Below are 18546 nucleotides of genomic sequence, written 5' to 3'. Positions count from 1 at the left end.
ACTGCTATTAATGGTGTCAGAATGAGACAATTCTCTCTTTCGTTGTTTTTTTTTTCATCATTGTTTCTCTTACAGGAGGAATGCACAACAATATGCACTTCTGTTTATTTGATCTCCACATACACACACACACACACACACACACACACACACACACACACACACACACACACAGACATACACACACATAATAATTCAGACTATCACTGCCTTCATGCAAGCAGTGAAATAACACCTCTCATCTTAAAAAAGAGGTTTGATTTTTGTCCCTAAGTCTCTAATTGTCTCCCCTGAGATTCAAGAGCAACTGTATTATGTGCATTCCTATGTTTCCTGTTTCATCATCCATTTAGTTTTCAAGTGCATTCCCAAATGTGAATTAGTGATGTCGCAGTGCAAAGCAAGCTGTTGAAATGCAGAGATGTCTCAGGTGACCTTATATCCTGTTATGCACATTTGCATTGAATATGTTGTATGCTTTATGATGTCTGTGATGCTCTTACATGCACAGAAGTGATCCAGTCAATGTTCACACTTGTAATTTGCCTTTTTAACAAAAGCAGACATACAAAAATTATAATGATGATGCAAGATAAGTTGGGTATGGACAAAAAGTTAAATGTTTCAAAACAAAATCTCTTCAAACGCAATCAAAAAGTAGCTTCTTTAACATTAATTAACATTAATTTTATTTCTCTTCCTTATTGTCTTTGTCTACCTCAGAAATTACAGGCAATTCTGAAGACATCCCTTTAGTTCGATGGAGGCAGCAGTGGCTGGAAAACGGCACTTTACTTTTTCACATCCACCACCAAGATAGTAACCAGTATATATCAGGTATGGCTCCAACTAGCAAGCCACACAGCGAGTCAGCAGAGGAGGAGCTACGGATTCTACATATTTCAGTCATGGTATGTTTGCATCATTCATAGCCAGTCTATTTCTTCAATGTTGTCTCCTAAAGTTTTATGGTCTGTTTGTTAAGGATGGAAAGGGACATTCTTTGTTTTCAGTAGCCGTTGCTTGACATATCAAAACTCTTTAAAACTAACTTGTTAAGTAATACCTGTTAACTAGTGTTAGATAGAGTTTTAGGAACAAAACACTTTTTTTTTCCACATCCAAAAAAATTATATACTTTCCCCCCAACTCTCCAAACAAATTTGGGCACCGCTCCTGCACTCATCGCTCACAGCTCCTCCTGTTACCTTTAATGGATCTCTATCACTTAATAATAGCTTGTTAATGTTATCATTAAATAATCCCTACAGATCTCTTGTTATATATAAGTAACATTGGGTAGGGGATAAAGGGGCTAAATTTTCAGTCACATGCTCAGTGTTTTTTTTTTTTTTTTTTTTAAGGATGTCCATCAGCAATATTTGTCAGTCAATTTTTGCTGATGAAAGTTGCTGTGATACTTTGCAGGCACATCACCTCTCTCTCTCTCTCTGTATATATATATATATATATATATATATATATATATATATATATATATATATATCATCTCTCTCTCGGTATATATATATATATATATATATATATATATATATATATATATACATATGTATGTATATATATATATATGTACCCTTATCAGTAAATGTTTGAAATGTCAGACCTGTTACAGTGACTTCTGAAATATAGATGCTGAATGGCTCAGAGAAAGGACTTACATATACTAAGTCTATGATGCTATTTCAATGAATATCCCCTTTTCTCCAAGGTATGGTTCATAGGTTCATAGGTTCATAGGTTTATACTAGGCTATCTGCCCTAAGGCACTTATAAGCCTAGCCCAGAGATTTTGTGGCTTATGTTAAAAAATACTGTGCCCATTAGTTTGTTGTGCCTCTGTCCAGCAGTGACACAGAGATGATTCCCGGGGTAAACCTACGATCTCCCATCCACCGGTCAAGATTTCTCTTGAACAGAGCCAGCGAGGTGCTCTACCTCACATGGACTGGGATTTTATTCCACAACATAGGGAGTCTCTGGGTGACAAATCTATCCCTCCAGAATGTCCTATTTATATCCGTGCTAAGGTTTAAGTCACTTGCTCTAGTGGATCTGGTAGATTTGGATTTTTTGAGGTGGAGCATGCCCATTAATTCCGGGTTGGACATGGCCTTGTATGTCAGGCACAGGTCACCTCTGAGCAGACGGTATGTGACTGAATACAGCTGGAGTTTCTTCAGTCTGGCAGCATATGACAGATTTTGGAGTCCCTTTATCCTTTTGGTGAGGAATTTTGGGGTCTCTCCAATTGCTGCAGGTGTCGGGTGAGATACATCCCGAATGGGGCATTGTACTCGATCATTGGTCTGATAAGTGAAGAGTACAGGGGAACAATAACCTCACTTGATCTGGATGTGAATCCCTTCATGATCAGGTGGGCAATGTAGAAGGTTTTTCTAACCACTTTAGCAATGTGAGTGTCAAAAGAAAGGCCACTGTCAACCTGGGTCCCCAGGTCCCTGATAACCTCTTCTGTGCTTAGTGGATTGCCACCTATATGGTAGCTTGGGGTTACCTTGTTTTTCCTGAAGGGTATGACTATACATTTTTTGGCATTTAACTTCAGGCCATGGCTCTGGCACCAGCTATCAGTTTCCATGAGACCCCTCTGAAGGATATCTGTGTCCGATGTACTTTCCACTGTGGCTCCCAGTTTGCAGTCATCTGCAAATTTTGTCAGCCATAGTCCTCCTATGTTAGCCTGTACTTCTGAGAAGTAGATGCCGAACAACAGGGGGCCAAGGACTGAGCCCTGTGGGACACCACTTGTGACTGGCTTGGAGTCTGACATGGCGCCAGCTACTCTAACCCTGTGAGTTCTGTCCTTTAGCCAGTTTGCAACCCATCTTGTGACATATGGGTTTACATTTAAGCTGGTAAGTTTCTCTATATTACCCGAGTGGGGTATTGTGTTGAAAGCTTTTGCAAGGTCAAGGTAGGCTGTATGGACTGCCTTTCCCTCATCAATGGCCTTGGTGACTGTTTCGAAGAAGTCGACCAAGTTCAAAAGACATGATCTGCCCTTGACAAAGCCAAACTGGGTCAGGTCCAATGTCTGCAAGTCCCCTATGTCTTTGTTTATGAGTTCCATTATGATCCTCTCCATAGCTTTGCAGACCAGGCTTGTTAAGCTTATGGGGCGGTAATTACCAGGGTCCGTAGAGGCACCGCCTTTGTGGAGTGGGACCACAGTTGCCGTACGCCACTCCTTGGGCACATATCCTGTGATAAGGCTAAGATTAAACAGCTGCCTTATGTGCGGGTTTAGTTCCTCATTGAGTTTGTGTAGCACACAGCCGGGGACACCATCCGGTCCCATTGATGCTGTGTTTTTAGCTTTAGAGAGAGCAGCTTTCACCTGCGCATTGGAGATGTCTGGGAGGCTGCACTCCGCTGGGATAGTTATCTCTCCTTTTGGGGGAGAGAGGGGTGAAGTTTGCACTGAACCTGTCTGCCAGTATGTTGGCAATGTCTGTGGGTTCAGTGATTTTTGTATCATTTTGGACTAATTCTGAGCATATCTGGGAGTTTCCACCCAGGTTTCTAACATAGCTGAAGAAGGCCTTATGATTGTCTTTTGAATCTATGGCAATTTTTCTCTCAAAGTTGGCCTTGGATGATTTTATGAGTGCTCGTATTTTTTTACTAATAATGATCAAAGGTGTCTTCTCTTTTTTGGATTTTTCTCTATCATGCAACAGCTTTCTCCTCTTATTGTAAAGTTTGTTTATGGCTGGGGTCCACCAGACTGGACGTTTGCCCTTGGTGGAAAGAGTCTTGGTTTTATTAGGGATTGCCTGATCCATGCAGTCCTGGAGGTGTTCGTAGAAGGCATTTGTAAGGGCTTCCGCAGCCTGGGTTGTGGTTTCCACTGGCTCGGGGGCCTTGAAGGATACCACACCAGTCTTGAGTAGTGAGAAGTTTGCTTTAGAGAAGTTCTTCACTGTGGGGTGGGGGCGAGATGTGGATATCCAGTGAGATTAGTTTATGATCTGATCTCACCAATGAGGGATATACTTCCGGTGTGGAGCATTTTGTCCCCATGTTTGTGATGATGAGATCTAGTATATTTTCTCCTCTTGTGGGAACGTTGACTAGTTGTTCCATGGCATTTGAATTTATGAACTCCAGGAACCCTTGGTCTAGAAAGTTTGGGCTTGAGTAATGTTCCCAGTCTATATTCGGGTAGTTGAAGTCACCCAATATAATGGTGTTTGGAGATACATTTATACCCTCCAGTGTCTTCAGGAAGGCTGTGTGGGGTTCTTGAGTTTGAGAGGGTGGCCTGTAGCATGCTACAAATTGTAGAGCAGTTTTGCCTATGGTTAATTGCACCTGGATGGTTTCCGATGCTTCGTGCGTTGCCACCATCCTGGAGGTGTGGGTATCCTTGATGAATATGGATACACCCCCTCCTTTGGTGGTGTGGTCCGAGTTTTGGGGCCAGAACGCATGATATGAGGTAAAACCTGATAGTGCCGGGGTGCTCTCAGGAGCCTTGAACCAGGTTTCAGTCACAGCACAGACATCGATGTTCTCCATACTGAGAAGGGCCTCGAGTGGGTGCATTTTGAGATTTAGACTTCTGGCATTGAGCAGCATTACCCTTAGTTTCTTCCCATTTTTGTTTTCTAGGGTAGTAGGTTTAGAATTTGAAAGGCACTACGGGGATGGCAAGAGCCTTAGCCAATATCCGGAATCCCAGGGGTGACAGGTGCAAGCCGTCCCTTGCGAAGCAGCGTGGCTTGTCAAGCATGTCATCCCAGGCAGACAGACACTGGATCCCCTTTGAATGACACCAGAAATTAAGCCAATTGTTAAAGCTGATCATCTTGTCTCTATGTTGTGGCATCATTCTTGGTGAAGGAAGGATGCTGCTCAGGGTCAGGGTCATACCTGCCTGGGCTACATAATCAGAGAGCTCCTCTATGTCTCTTTTCATGTAGTCCAGGGAGGTACGTCTCAGGTCGTTCACACCAGCATGGACAATGACTGTGTCATATTTGTACTTGCTGTGGAGTGACCCGAGTGCTTGTGTTATGTGGCGGATTCTAGCGCCCGATAGGCAGCTTACTGTGACCCTCTCCTTGTTCAGCCTGGTGAGTGGGACGTCATTGTGTCTGACTATGGAGTCACCCATGACAAGTATGTTTGGTGTTGTATTTGGCCTTAAGGGCTGTGACTGCTTTGCACACTGATTTTGTGTTTTATGTGTTGCCTGTGGTGTGTCTTGAGGTGGCGGTTGCTTGGGTGTCTGCTTTGGAGGCCTCTGCTGTTTAGGTAAATTTTTGCTCAGAGCCTCCAAGTATGTCTTTGTGTGTTTATGTGTTTGATTCATTGTTGTGATAGCTTTATGTGAGACTGGTTTTGTGGTGTGTGTAGTTGCCTTCTCCTCCTGTCTGGTCTTGCCAGTCCTGAGTTGAGAGAGCTCAGCCTCCAGTTTGGCTAAATAGCTGCATTATGTGGGAGGAGGAGAGGGTTGTCTGTGTACATGAGGCAATTGTAACATTGCCTCAATATTCCCAGATTCACCAACTGGACAGGAGAGGACGCCAGCATCTGGCCCTTCGACATGCTAGAGAAATTAAGAAGTTTGGGGGTGTAACTGAATGAGAGAGGACTTAGTAAGGAAGTGGGTACTCCTGGGGGGGGTTTGCTAGTGAGGGACTTTGTATAATACAGAAGTGCTAAGCCTGAAAAGAAGATGCTTTTAAGACAAGTGCCGAGCTTTTTTTTTTTTTTTTTGGAGAAAAAAAAAAAAAAAGCTTTTTAGGAACAAGTGCTGCGCTTTTTAGTTAAGGGATATACTGTTTAGATTACTAGTAGAGCAGTTCTAAGGGAAAAAATGAAGAACAGACTTTATGGAGCCAGAAAAAGTTTAACCTTGTTAAACCGGCGCTGCCCGATGCTGCTCTAGTGACAACTCCGCGCTAAAGCATGCTAAAGCGTGCTTGATAGCAGGGGCTGGAAAGAGCCAGGAATTGACCCAATACAGCCAATAAAACTACAGTTTCAAGTCAGTAACCACTCCCACGGGGGGCAGGGGAGCTGCTCAATGTTTTTCACTGCCACTGATCAACAGAAAGACTTTCCTTTAGCCCAAGCAAAAATGGCCTCACAGAAACTTACAAACAGTTCAGGAACAGCAAGCCTGTAACTGAACTTTTTTAAATCTCAGAAAAGTGGGAAAAAGCAAGATTTTTTTTTGTTTTGTTTTTTCAGAGATAGCAGAGGTTCACAAGTAATATCAAGTTATAACAGTGCAGTAAATGACCCCACACAAGAGTGCTAGGTCAAAAACAGAAAATATGCAAGTTTTGAGAAAAAACGATTTTAAAATTAAGTGCAAACAGGAAATTCAGTAAACAGCTTTTGGTTGTGCTCTAAATACAGCTACTAATGCAGAAATCAAGTTTAACAAGCCAGAAAATGCTCAAACTAGGCAACTATGCAGAAAAACTTAGCAAATAAACAGAGAAAAAATACTTAAAATCTCAAAAGTGGCTCCCTTCTTCTCTCAGCGTTTTCTCCTCTTGGTGGGTGCTTCACCAACAGCCAACAAGCCTGTATATATAAGTTTTGGGAGGGCTTGACACCTGAAAAAGGAAGTTTTAAGGAGAAGAAAGATCTTCTAGATTTGCTCTTCTCCTGTTTTTTCTGTCTTTTTTCCTGTGGCATATTAGTACTTGGCATTTTATATGCCAACATTTCAATAAGAAGCCCATTTATCCTTTTTGGCTAGGTTAGTAGCCTCTTCTTCACGGAGATCCAAGGTGGTATGTATACTATTACAGGAAATTTGGCAAAGGCATTGGGTACCTTCCCCTACTTTTTTTGATAGGTACAGCAGTTTTTTTTTTAAATCCACCTGAGCTATCAGCTGCTCAAGCAGATAGAACCTCATTCTAGCATGTCATCTAAAGGATGGCATACTCAGGAGTGCAGCACCCCCCCCCCCTTATGCTGTACTGCAATGTCAGTATTCAATCTGGCTGGTGTGAGAATAGAACACACAATATTCTGTACCAAATGTGAGTGTATTACCTATTGCACAATTGAAAACTGCATATGTGCTTGTATGTGTGCATGTGCAAGCATTTGTGCATGTGCTTTTCGTGTGTGTGTGTGTGTGTGTGTGTGTGTGTGTGTGTGTGTGTGTGTGTGTGTGTGTGTGTGTGTGTGCGCGTGCACACGCAGTAATATGTGGTTTAAAAAGTAAGTTCAGTGGTTTACATTGCCTTCTCCTGCATACTTGATCTATACTCAGACAAGAAGGTCTACTATATGTTCTACTGATTTAAGGGGCATTTTCCATGTGTACTAGACAGCACAGATTAGAAACCTTGTACTTGAGCTTGGGATTTAGTTTTTTTGGAAGCACTTCATAACATTATGTGCTATTGTACAGTATAATAATTTAGTGACCAGACTGCTCTGTAGATGCTAACTAGTGTGCAAGCATTTTATCAAAATGAAGATACATGATCTGGTTAGTAACACGCAGTGTTGTGCTCAGCAAAACTTTCGATTTGTGTTATGTGTGTTAATTACTGAGTTGTGATTATAGCTTTTATTCCACAGGTGAGTTGAGCAACTGAAATCTATTTACAAAAAGCCACTATTGTGAAGGTTTCCATCAATTGTTAACTGTGTTCTAACCTAATTAGACAAATTATAGAGCACAGTGCCATCACTGGTATATATATATATATATATATATATATATATATATATATATATATAGACAGGCCCGAACCCTCCTTGACCTTTTATATCTCCACAAGACAAACAGCTCCACTAACACTAGCTCTAAGGCTCTGAATCTTCACCAACTTATAAAATAAACATGGTGGGCATACAGATTTATTATTACCCAATGTCTACCCCATCTCTGGAATAAACTGACCTTATAGGTTACATGCAGTGACAACCTTCCATGCTTCAAGATGAACCTTCATGATTGGATGGGTTTGTGCAAATTCTTCCCAGCCCTAACTTATTTGTTCTGTAAACAGTGTGGGGTACATCATGAGGGTGGGTAACATTAAAATACAAATGGTCTCATGACTTACTTGCCCTATAATTCCTATCCTTCACATAAATAAAGAACATGTACATGGTATATTATATTATTAGACCCGAATAATGTCAATAACTATAGAGTCCTGTTTTTTTTCATGATTTCACATGCTATAAATATTGTATACAGGCTTTCTCCTTTTCCTTTATAGTGGCAAGCATATATTAAACTTTCCACCTCCATTCTGCCGCATTAGTTCAGTTACAATATATTAACTGAAAAAAAAACGCAAGACTAAATAGATACTTTAAGTGCAGTCTTAACTTGGTACCATAATGCTAGGATCTAAAATTATATTCATAGCTGGCATTTATTTGCCAGAATGTCACTATCTTCAATGGTGTTATTGTAGTTGTTTAAATTCCTCTGTGTGTGTGTGTGTGTGTGTGTGTGTGTGTGTGTGTGTGTGTGTGTGTGTGTGTGTGTGTTTGTGTGTGTGTGTGTTTGTGTGTGTTTAGGATCATCTTTGAGGAATATGCCAGAATTTGTTAACTGTAAAAATGACTTTTTCTTGATCGGTTCATTCAACTGTATATTTTTGTCCATGGAAAGTCAGGAAACTATTTGTGGGGGTGGGTTTGGCAAAATTGTTAAGATCTTCACCTTAGAGACACACAGTACAAAGTTTGATTTTAACTTCAAGTAATTAGCTAGGCTTAAAATGTTCCTTCAAGGTAGTTAGCCTTATATTTGCCTATGAAAAGCAGAGCAGTTATTACTTAGAACAGAACCAAATTAGTAGTATACATAATCTGTTTATATCTCACTGAATCATTCTTATTTTCTTTTATTCTGATAAATTATCGTATATTTTTGTTATATACTTATTTTACTTTCTTGATGCTATTTCTTGGCCTGTTTTTAAAGGCCTTTATAACAATTGTGGACATTTTCTCCCCACTCACTAGTGTAAATGGGCACTACCAAGAAGGTCAACTACATCAGCAAAAGCATATTAAATATATAACTCAAATACCTGCATTTTGTTTTAAACAGTCTAGAAAGTTCTGAACAATCAGGATAATGCTTATGTAGTGAAACCTTTAGAAGAACTCTGGTAGTAGAATAAAGTGACATCCACATTCACAAAATCTAAATATGGTTTATTGTAAATCAACAAGAACAGCAAAGCACAATGAAATAATTTTTTTGTGTCTTTCGGCTTTTCCCGGTTAGGGGTTGCCACAGCGGAACTCCGGTCAGGTAATAATTGGCAGTTGATTTTTATGTACCGGCTTGCCAGGCCTGACACACAACCTTCAACAAAGGTATGTCTCCACTTAGAAGACGCTCTAGCTGAGAATCGAACCAGACAGCATCTTACTGTGAGGCGACAACGCTACCGCAGCACCACCATGTTAGGTTAAGGGCTTTCATCCTGTTCCTGTCAGGACTTCATCAGAACCTATTAAACATAATAAATGATATTAATTAAATATAAAATAAAGGTTAAGTCACATGTCAAATTGACATTCAGATTAAAGTCTTAATGAGATTGGGCCAATTTGACATGTGACATACCCCTGATGTTATATTTAATCAACTCCATTTACTATGTTTAATGTGTTCTGATGAAGTCCTGACAGGAATAGGATGAAAACACTTAACCTAACATATCTAATATTGAACTGGATTATTTTTTTGTGTGTTGCTGTCTTTGCTGATTTATAATAAACCATATTTGCATTTTGTGAACACAAATGGTCACTTTATTCTACTACCAGAATTTTCTAAAGGTTTCATTATACAGGTCGGTTACAAGTTTTGTTTCTTTGTTGCACAGACACATGCTTCCACTTGATTCTAAGTCCCGAACAATGCAAACCAAAGAAAACGCACTGTAAATCTATGGAGATGGGAATTGTAATTTGAAATAAATTAAACCCCTAAAGCAAGATAAACTGTGTAAAATATGTTATGTGGCATGGATTTCTGTGTGTCACAGTTTTGGTACCATGTGATATATTCACATTCATAAATAGCTCCTACTCATCTGTCTCGCTTCTTAATCTAAAGAAATGTGAACACTGGAACGTGAAAGTGAGAGAGAGAGAGAGGCTGAGACAGAGGTTAAAAAATTGTTACTTTATTGCTACTCAATATTAAGATTGCAGTCAGAATTATGAATATTTTTTGGAAAATTTACTGTCAGTTGACTGTGAAACCAATTTTCTATTTGCCTAAGCATGAAGAAAATCAGTTAGTTTGCAATGAGAACACCGAATCTGTTCCGAGTGCTTCAGGGGAAAGTAATACATTTGGCATTCTGTGTATTCTTCCATTTCCGGCGTAAATATATTCTAAAAGGAGGACAGCCAGCACCTTCTGCTTATCAGAATTGTATGTTTCTTTCACATTTCCACCCACTCAGAATGCATCCCATGATTTTTTTCACATCACTTGAGTCTAAGCAATGTAAAAAAAGATATCTTTAGTAATAGATTTTTGTCTCAGTGTCAATCACATGGCCTCTTTAGTTAAAGTCTGTTACTTTATTTACATTTCTTTGCACTAGCAGTGCTGTTTTCCTAATGTTAAGGCAGATAGGTTTTATATATGTATGGTGAAGAAAGTCAGTTAGGGACTTAGATACATAGCTGAATAAACTTGATCCTTTTGTTATTTTTCAAACCTCTTTGACATTGCATTTGCATCTTTGTCAACTAGTAAAACAAGTGTCCAATAAATAAGCTTCATTATTGTGTCGGAGTAGTTTAACTGTAAGTTTCCTGGTATGTCAGCAGCATGCTACAGAGTGCTACATACCATATTTGCAGCTTTTTGATACAGTTTAGATATTCACACCAAACTACCATAAAATGAACAGTTGTTGTGTCATTGGTCCTTTTTAAATTCCATACTGTAAATGCAGTGGAACTTTACTAGCAAGAGCACCAACATAAAACAGTCAAGCATCTGCTTTTACATGAAATACCTATTTCTTCTAAATAGCCTTGAAAATTCTGTTCAGTGATCTAAAATGTATTCTTATAGAATAATGGCAGGCCTTATCTTATAAAAGTTGTGCTGCATTCTTTCTCCTAAAGTGAAAATGTAAATATTAAAGGTTATGTTCCGGTGACAAATATTACATTAAAAAGAGCAGAAAGTAATAGATAATGTTGGGACAATACAAATATATTAGTGTAAACTACTTTTGAAGCCATTCCCAAATTTTCTGATCTAAATTAATGTAATTTCATTTTCCAGTGGTACTGTATCTGGCTAGGACATTTTTTTACTCAGTAACATTCAAAATAAATGGTCTGTTCTCTTGAGTATTGTGCTTAGCTTATTAATGGGAGAAAAGTAGTAAAGTGCATGAATAGAGCTCATGTATGTCATTTTTATAATGCAGAATGGTTCACCTTTTGTAGCAACGTTGACAGACATATAATTTGGGGAAAACATGCCAAAATCTAATTATTTTAAAATTTGTCTGTAAACACAGTTGCACTAAGCTCCACATATCAGTCCTAATATTGCAAGAACAGGGTAATCAGATATAATGTTCTGAAGTAGAGCTTATTCATGAATCATCATCGCATACTAACAGGACTTATACTGTAAGATAAATGTATGGCTGTTACTCCAAAGTTATGTTTGCATTGGAAAAGGAGGTATGGGGTGCATAGACTTAATCACTACAAAAATATCAGCTCTGTTTCCATTTTTGTATATAAAGCTTTTAGATAGCGGAGAGTAAAAATGATTTATAGAATATCAAACCATACTGAGAGGGCTTATACCGCAAGCTATGGTGATGACTATATATAGAGATATATAATAGAAGGGTGAGGCATTGCCCAAACAAAAGAACAATAATTGATGTCATTTTTATTTGTAAGGTTGTGCGTTAATTTGGTTGAATGTCATGCAATTCGGTGTTTTGTGCATTTTAAAGTGCTTATTTTCATTGTTTTGGTTGTGACATTTTTTGTATCCTTCTCTCTTTGTTCATTTTTCCATTCACAATGAAGCTAAATTTCTGATGTTATAACTCATGATTTATAAAATTATAACTGGAACTATGAATGTTCTATGTGTTTGGACGGTAGAAACACAGGCAATGTATTTTTAATGTATCATACTTTTTAGTATTAGATGATATCAGTGTATCAGTTCTATCAGAAGAATCTGTTTAGTGTCTTAGTATGTGTAAACTATATTCAGTCTCAAGATAGAAGATGGAAGAGGCAGTTTTGAACAGGAAGCTATACTTCAAACTGAGATCGTAATGCAAGATACTATGACTCGCCAATCTAGTAGCCATACCTCTGTAAAATCAAAAATACCTAATAACAAATAACTTCATAAATACATAAATATGTGATGTACCCTTACTTTAAAAAAAGAAAACTGTATATTATATTGTACCACATGCATCACTTCAATATATATATATATATATATATATATATATATATATATATATATATATATATATATATATAAATACTTTAAATGCTCATTAACTAAAATGTTACTCTCTGTAATTCTATTTATAAATGAAAGTATTTTTGGAGGTTTTCTCCCCGGGCTTCCACTGAAAATGGACTCAATGTCCAGTTGGACCAACCCGGTCAACAAATGTAAAATAAAAATATATATATATATATATATATATATATATATATATATATATATGTGTGTGTGTGTGTGTGTGTGTGTGTGTGTGTGTGTGTGTGTGTGTGTGTGTGTGTGTATGTACACTATTCTCTAGCTATATAACATGGTCTGTATCTTATACACCGATACATTCTGATAAAATTTCAGGAAATGCTTATTTGAAATTTAAACAGTATGTACAGTCAATATAAGAGTCTGTTCATGGGATTCAGAAACAGCCCCATGGCTCATGGTAAGAGCTGCTGTAAAATGGAGTATCAACTACAGTGAGTGCAGATTAGCACTTTTCCATGGTACTTAGAACTGTTGGCTCATGATTCATATTGGCACAGACATCCCCCTCATTTATTCTCCCCTATAAACACACACACAGTAACAAATGCACACACACACACACACACACACACACACACACACACACACACACACACACACACACACACACACACACACTCACATATGCACACACGTCACATACCACTTACTTTCCCTGACTAGACAGAACAATGCCAATGGTTCCTCTACTCTCATAAATCACAAATGATTGCACTCCAAGTCATTAATGCCCGATATAAGAGGTTCAGACTTTATATCCTTTACTAACTGCTTGCTAATGCAAAATATGTCATTTTAGCAGCTTTCTAAGTGTATAACAATAGTAATTGAAAGCCCTGATTACGTGTCTGTTGCTGAGAGGTATGCTTAAATATGCTCTGTTCCTCTCCTTCTTAGCTCACAAACTATTGCAGGCTTTGAATAATGCCCAAGATCCTCATTATAAGTTAAAAAAAACCTTAATACACTTATATTAACCCTAGAGTCTAGTGATGCTGCAGAGGCTGTGGGAGGTGGAATGGCATAGGGTTTGAATCCTTTTTAGTGCCTTTAAGGCATGCTATTTAAAGTATCCTTGGTGTCAGGTTTCTCATTAACCCACTTCATCTTTCTGGGTTTATTTTGTTTTTATTTTATATGTGCCCTTAAGGCATGTTTTTAAAGAGTTATTACTAGTGGCTAGTTCCCTCCTGGCCCATGTGATAATAAAGGAGCACCCCTGGTGGATATCTATCAATGATGCTACTTTATTATTAAGTGGATCAGAGAGAGAGTGATCCACTTAATAATAAAGTAGTATCCCTGATGGATAGTTCCCCGCCCCAACCCATGTATTAATAAAGAAGCATTCATTGTAACTAGTCGTCCCTCTGTCTAATGTTTGAGGCTTTAATCATTAGTCTAGAGATGTGTAAAAGTATGACAGCCACCTCAGGCTACACACAAACACACATACACGTGTGAACACACACCTAGCCTACCCACATGATAACCTCCCTACTGCAACTTCACAGTCAGATAGACACACATACACACACACACACATACACACACACACACACACACACACACACACACACACACACACACACACACACACACACACACACACACACACACGGGTCTATGTTAGGTCACCAAAATGGTATAGTATAGTGTAATCATTCACTGAATTCACTAAGGGCAACACTGAATTCACTGAGGGCAACAAAATAGTTGCCGAAAAGACAATGGAGAACTGCAGGACTTTGCCCTTTTTTCCACTGTAGGGTGATCTCGGAGTTGGTATATATAGTTAGGGGAGTGCGAGCTAGAGTCACATTAAAGTTGGTCCGTTGTGCTTTGAGCAACTGTTTGGTTGCCCTTAATAAATTCAGCGAATTGCTGAAACAATTTTTGTTGATTACGGGTCGCTGAATAGGTGTTCGCTGGAATACCAACACACACACACACTCACACACACACACACACACACACACACACACACACACACACACACACACACACACACACACACACACACACACACACACAGCCTAACACTACTTAACTGCAGACTTTACCTGTACCATATGAATTCACAGTACTTTGTCTAAATTTGGGTTTATTTCTTGGGCACTCTTCCAAACCTAGAGAATTATCCATATGAGCAGGTTGAGGATTGGATATAACTATGTTAGTATCAGATTCAGAATCCATAACTTGTGGAATTATTTGGCTGAGCTGAAGAGTTTTCACTCCGAGACAATGATGATTCTTCTCACTCCTGTGCCACTGATAATTCATTTGACTTGACTTACAGACAGTTAAATATTTTCTGGACATGGCTGCTTAATCAGGTGTTTCCTGTTTCTGTTGCATTTATTTGTTTGCTTGTTTGTTTGTTTATTTTCATTTACTGGGAAAGTCTAGCTGAGATGAAAAATGTTGCTGTTTCAGTGGAGGGCTGGGGAGAAAATCTCCAAAATTACGCTGTACAGCTAAGAAGAGTGAAATTACACAATTCTAAGAATAAATCATAAACAATAAATAAAAGAACAGTGCAACATTTTTTTAAAATATTATACAGTAAAATGATGCAATATACTGTAGTCGAGTAGAAAAATACAGTGCTGGTCAAATACTAAAGTGTTATAGTTGACATGATTCAGAACACCTAAAATTAAGGGGATTTTTAAAAGTAGAAAGTAAAAGAGAGATCAGTGGTAACATTTATAAGATGCTGTAGAAGGAGAGAGAGAAAGACAGGGAGTAATAAATGTCTAGTGGGATCAGAACTAGTAAATGTGATATCCTGCATGAGACAAGTTTAATCAGAGTGTGAATGCTAAAACTGGAATGCTGACAGGGATAAAATGTGAGGGGTTATTATAGCAATAACCCATGCCTGGGTGTGGGTAATGCTGGATTTACCCATGGTTGGCGTGGTTTGGTCACGAGGGCGAAGCCCGAGTGGCCAAACAAAGCCAACTGTGGGTATATCCAGCATTACCCACACCCAGAAGTGGGTTATTGCTATTATAATGACATTATTTAAGAAAAATAATTACTTTTCTTAAATAATGGCATTGTATAATGCCTCCTTGCTGCCCTTCCACAGCTGTCTGGTATTCTGCAGCAGTTCTGATGTACTGCATGCGCATGCCTATGCAGTACATCAGAACTGTGGGCAAAAGCAGCGGAGAAATCAAGATCTCTGTTGCTTTTTACAAACTGTTTTCGCTATGTTAAATGGGTTTAACATAGCGAGACAGTTTTAAAAAAAGCAACGGAGAATCTCTGTTGCTTTTTTTAAAGCTGTCTCGGTATGTTAAACCCATTTAACATAGCGAGAGAGTTTTGAAAAAAGCAACGGAGAAAGCAAGATCTCCGTTGCTTTTTACAAACTGTCTCACTATGTTAAAGGAGTTTAACATAGCGAGACAGTGTGAAAAAAAGAGTTATAGTAATGAAAAAAGTCCGGGCGACCGGACCTTTTTCCATTACTATAAGTCTGATTTACAACGTGCACGCTGACCAATCAGCATGCACGTTTTTGAATATTAATGGGGGGGGGGTTGTATAATAGTAATTATATATGTGGAATCAAATATAAATTTTGAGAAGAAAAAATATTACCCAAAGATGTCTAGGAAATAATGCATGAGTGTAGGGGAGTAAGGCATGGTGCAAAGTATTACTAGTCAGTTTAAATTCACAGTAGGGGGGGTGTTCAAGGCTGTGTTATACGACGTCCTTTGTCATGGATTATGGTAGTGTTACATAGCCTGGTGCCAAACAAAAACATAGCCAGCTATTAGATGGGGGTTGTTTAATTATGCTCTTACCGTAACATAAACAAAACATAATTTAGCCTTATAGGTATTATGGCAAAAATGTCTGTTTGCTTTTATTTGCTTTTACAAAAACATCTGTTAGAACATCATTCAATATTTTCTCCATTTGGATAATAACCAAGTCACATCTTTCCAAAAGGATTTATCTTGTGCATGAATGAATCAAGAGTTCATGAAAACATGTACATTAATTAGAGACATTCAGAGCCTTCAGTGTAGTTTCAGAAAATGTTCTGTATTAGTATCCAGCTTAAACACAGTATCTATGCCTTTAATCAACAACTTTCCCAACAAAAGCACCCTCATTCCTGCTGTTTAAATTATGAACTGTAACCACAGGATGCTATTTAACAGTGCCAGCAAATATTTCTGTTTGTTCTGGTCATTTGACTATATTATATGCAAATCTTGCTACATTTATGAAACCTTTTCCAACCTTTAGCTAAATAGTTGCAGACGTCATGAACCATAAAACCTCTTTTGTTTGTTTGACTGCTTGTTTTTTTTTTTTTTTTGAGGCGGTGACCATACTGAATGAACTGGACATGAACCCCCCCCCCCCCATTATGCAGTGTCATCTTGGATAGCAGCACAATATCCCTTCATCATTTTATTTTATTAATTTTGTAGCTCTGTGCTTTTCTGCACATGTTTTAACTCTGCCTTTGTTTTATATACTTAAAAATACTTATTCATGTTTTTCTGCACTTTGATTGAATGTTCACTCACTCTACAAAGATAATCAACAGGATTCAATAAACTTAGTGTAGGGTACATGTGAAGCCTACATGGAGTTTATTTATTTGCACAGTGAGCAGTAGCTCTAATTACATATTCATGAAGTGTACCATGTTTAAACATAAACAAGCATGGTTTTATGGCAGGCAAAAGTGTTAGCAGCCAGAAAACCATGTAATGCTACAAAGACAGCAAACCTGTTTCCCTTACACCAACCTAGGTTAGCAGAATTGCATGGAATGCCGCAACGATTACCAGACTTTATCATATAGTAATGTATATGTTCCAAACACACTACAAGACACTGTATACAGTGCAGAGTAGTGTGAAAACCCATTCAAGCTATTCTGTACAAAGGTTGGGTAAATGATCTGTAAGGGTACATGGCCTGCCATTTAAAATAAGGAGTCAGAGGAAGCGTTTGCATTGCATAGAGACACACAGATGAATTGTAGGGATGGACACATGAAAGAGGACAGGTGAAACACTGTCATGTATAACAGATGAGGGCAAGTAAATGCAAGACGGTAGTGGCAGGGATACTTATCACATATCAACATGGTACAGTATGGACTTCACAGCAAAAAATGTGTATCATGTGACTATCAAACAAGGTGACAAAACAATGGAGAAGATATGTCTTTCTGAGATAAGCATCCTGACATGAACGATGGAGAGGACATCTATCAGTGATGTAATATACAATTGGGGTTGGGTGCATATTGTGAAGTTGTGCAAACTGATATGCCTGAATATGAGTGTCATGTCAGCAGAGGTTTCCAAAACGTAGGACATAGTTACAGACCTATGGACAACAGTAAAAGAAGCACAGACAGTCATGGACAATATCAGAATAATACTACCAGTAATACCAAGTCTCTGCCACAACATGTGTGTTTCTGAGTGATCATAGATGGTTCTGCATGAACACACTTGTACAACTATTATGAAACATCAACAATCTATGAGGGTAATCAAGCACACCATCCTGACACTGTAACATCTGGTGGAGGTGTTAGGAGAGACACTGCTATACCTGTATATAACATTATGATGAATTCAGGCTAGTTGACTGGTGTATATGGCATATATATGGCATAATTCACACTGTCATGAATGTAACCCATTCCATCACTGTTGTCAAACAGTTATGTATGCAATGTGTGCATCACCAGAACAGATATCACACATGCATGTGATGTAATACCTTGATGGGTGTTCTGCACTATCAGACAGTAATGTTTATGCAACAAAAAGAATATCTAGGTATGGCCAATAAGATGTGTGGCAGCTCAGTGTGGCAAAGGTGTTGCACTTCAGTTACATTTCACTGGAAGATATGTATAGAGGTACATGATGAAGGGTACATTCTACTCAGTTACTGGTGTGATAAAGGCTGTGATCTGT

General features: G+C 38.5%; 1 protein-coding gene across 1 annotated transcript in view; it reads left to right on the top strand.

Annotated features, from left to right (window-relative positions):
* Positions 1-579: 579 nt before the first annotated feature.
* The window catches only part of ASTN1 (astrotactin 1), a 5143480-nt gene continuing 5125513 nt past the window's right edge, over positions 580-18546 (top strand). Inside the window, exons 1-2 of the mRNA XM_044086860.1 lie at positions 580-601; positions 724-911. Coding sequence (XP_043942795.1) covers positions 580-601; positions 724-911 — 210 coding nt within the window. The remainder of the gene's footprint in view (positions 602-723; positions 912-18546) is intronic.

Source organism: Protopterus annectens, chromosome 10.part0, assembly GCF_019279795.1.
Source record: "Protopterus annectens isolate FY-2018-M chromosome 10.part0, PAN1.0, whole genome shotgun sequence".
Classification (NCBI taxonomy): Eukaryota; Metazoa; Chordata; order Ceratodontiformes; family Protopteridae; genus Protopterus; species Protopterus annectens.
This window is presented reverse-complemented; position numbering and strand designations above follow the sequence as displayed.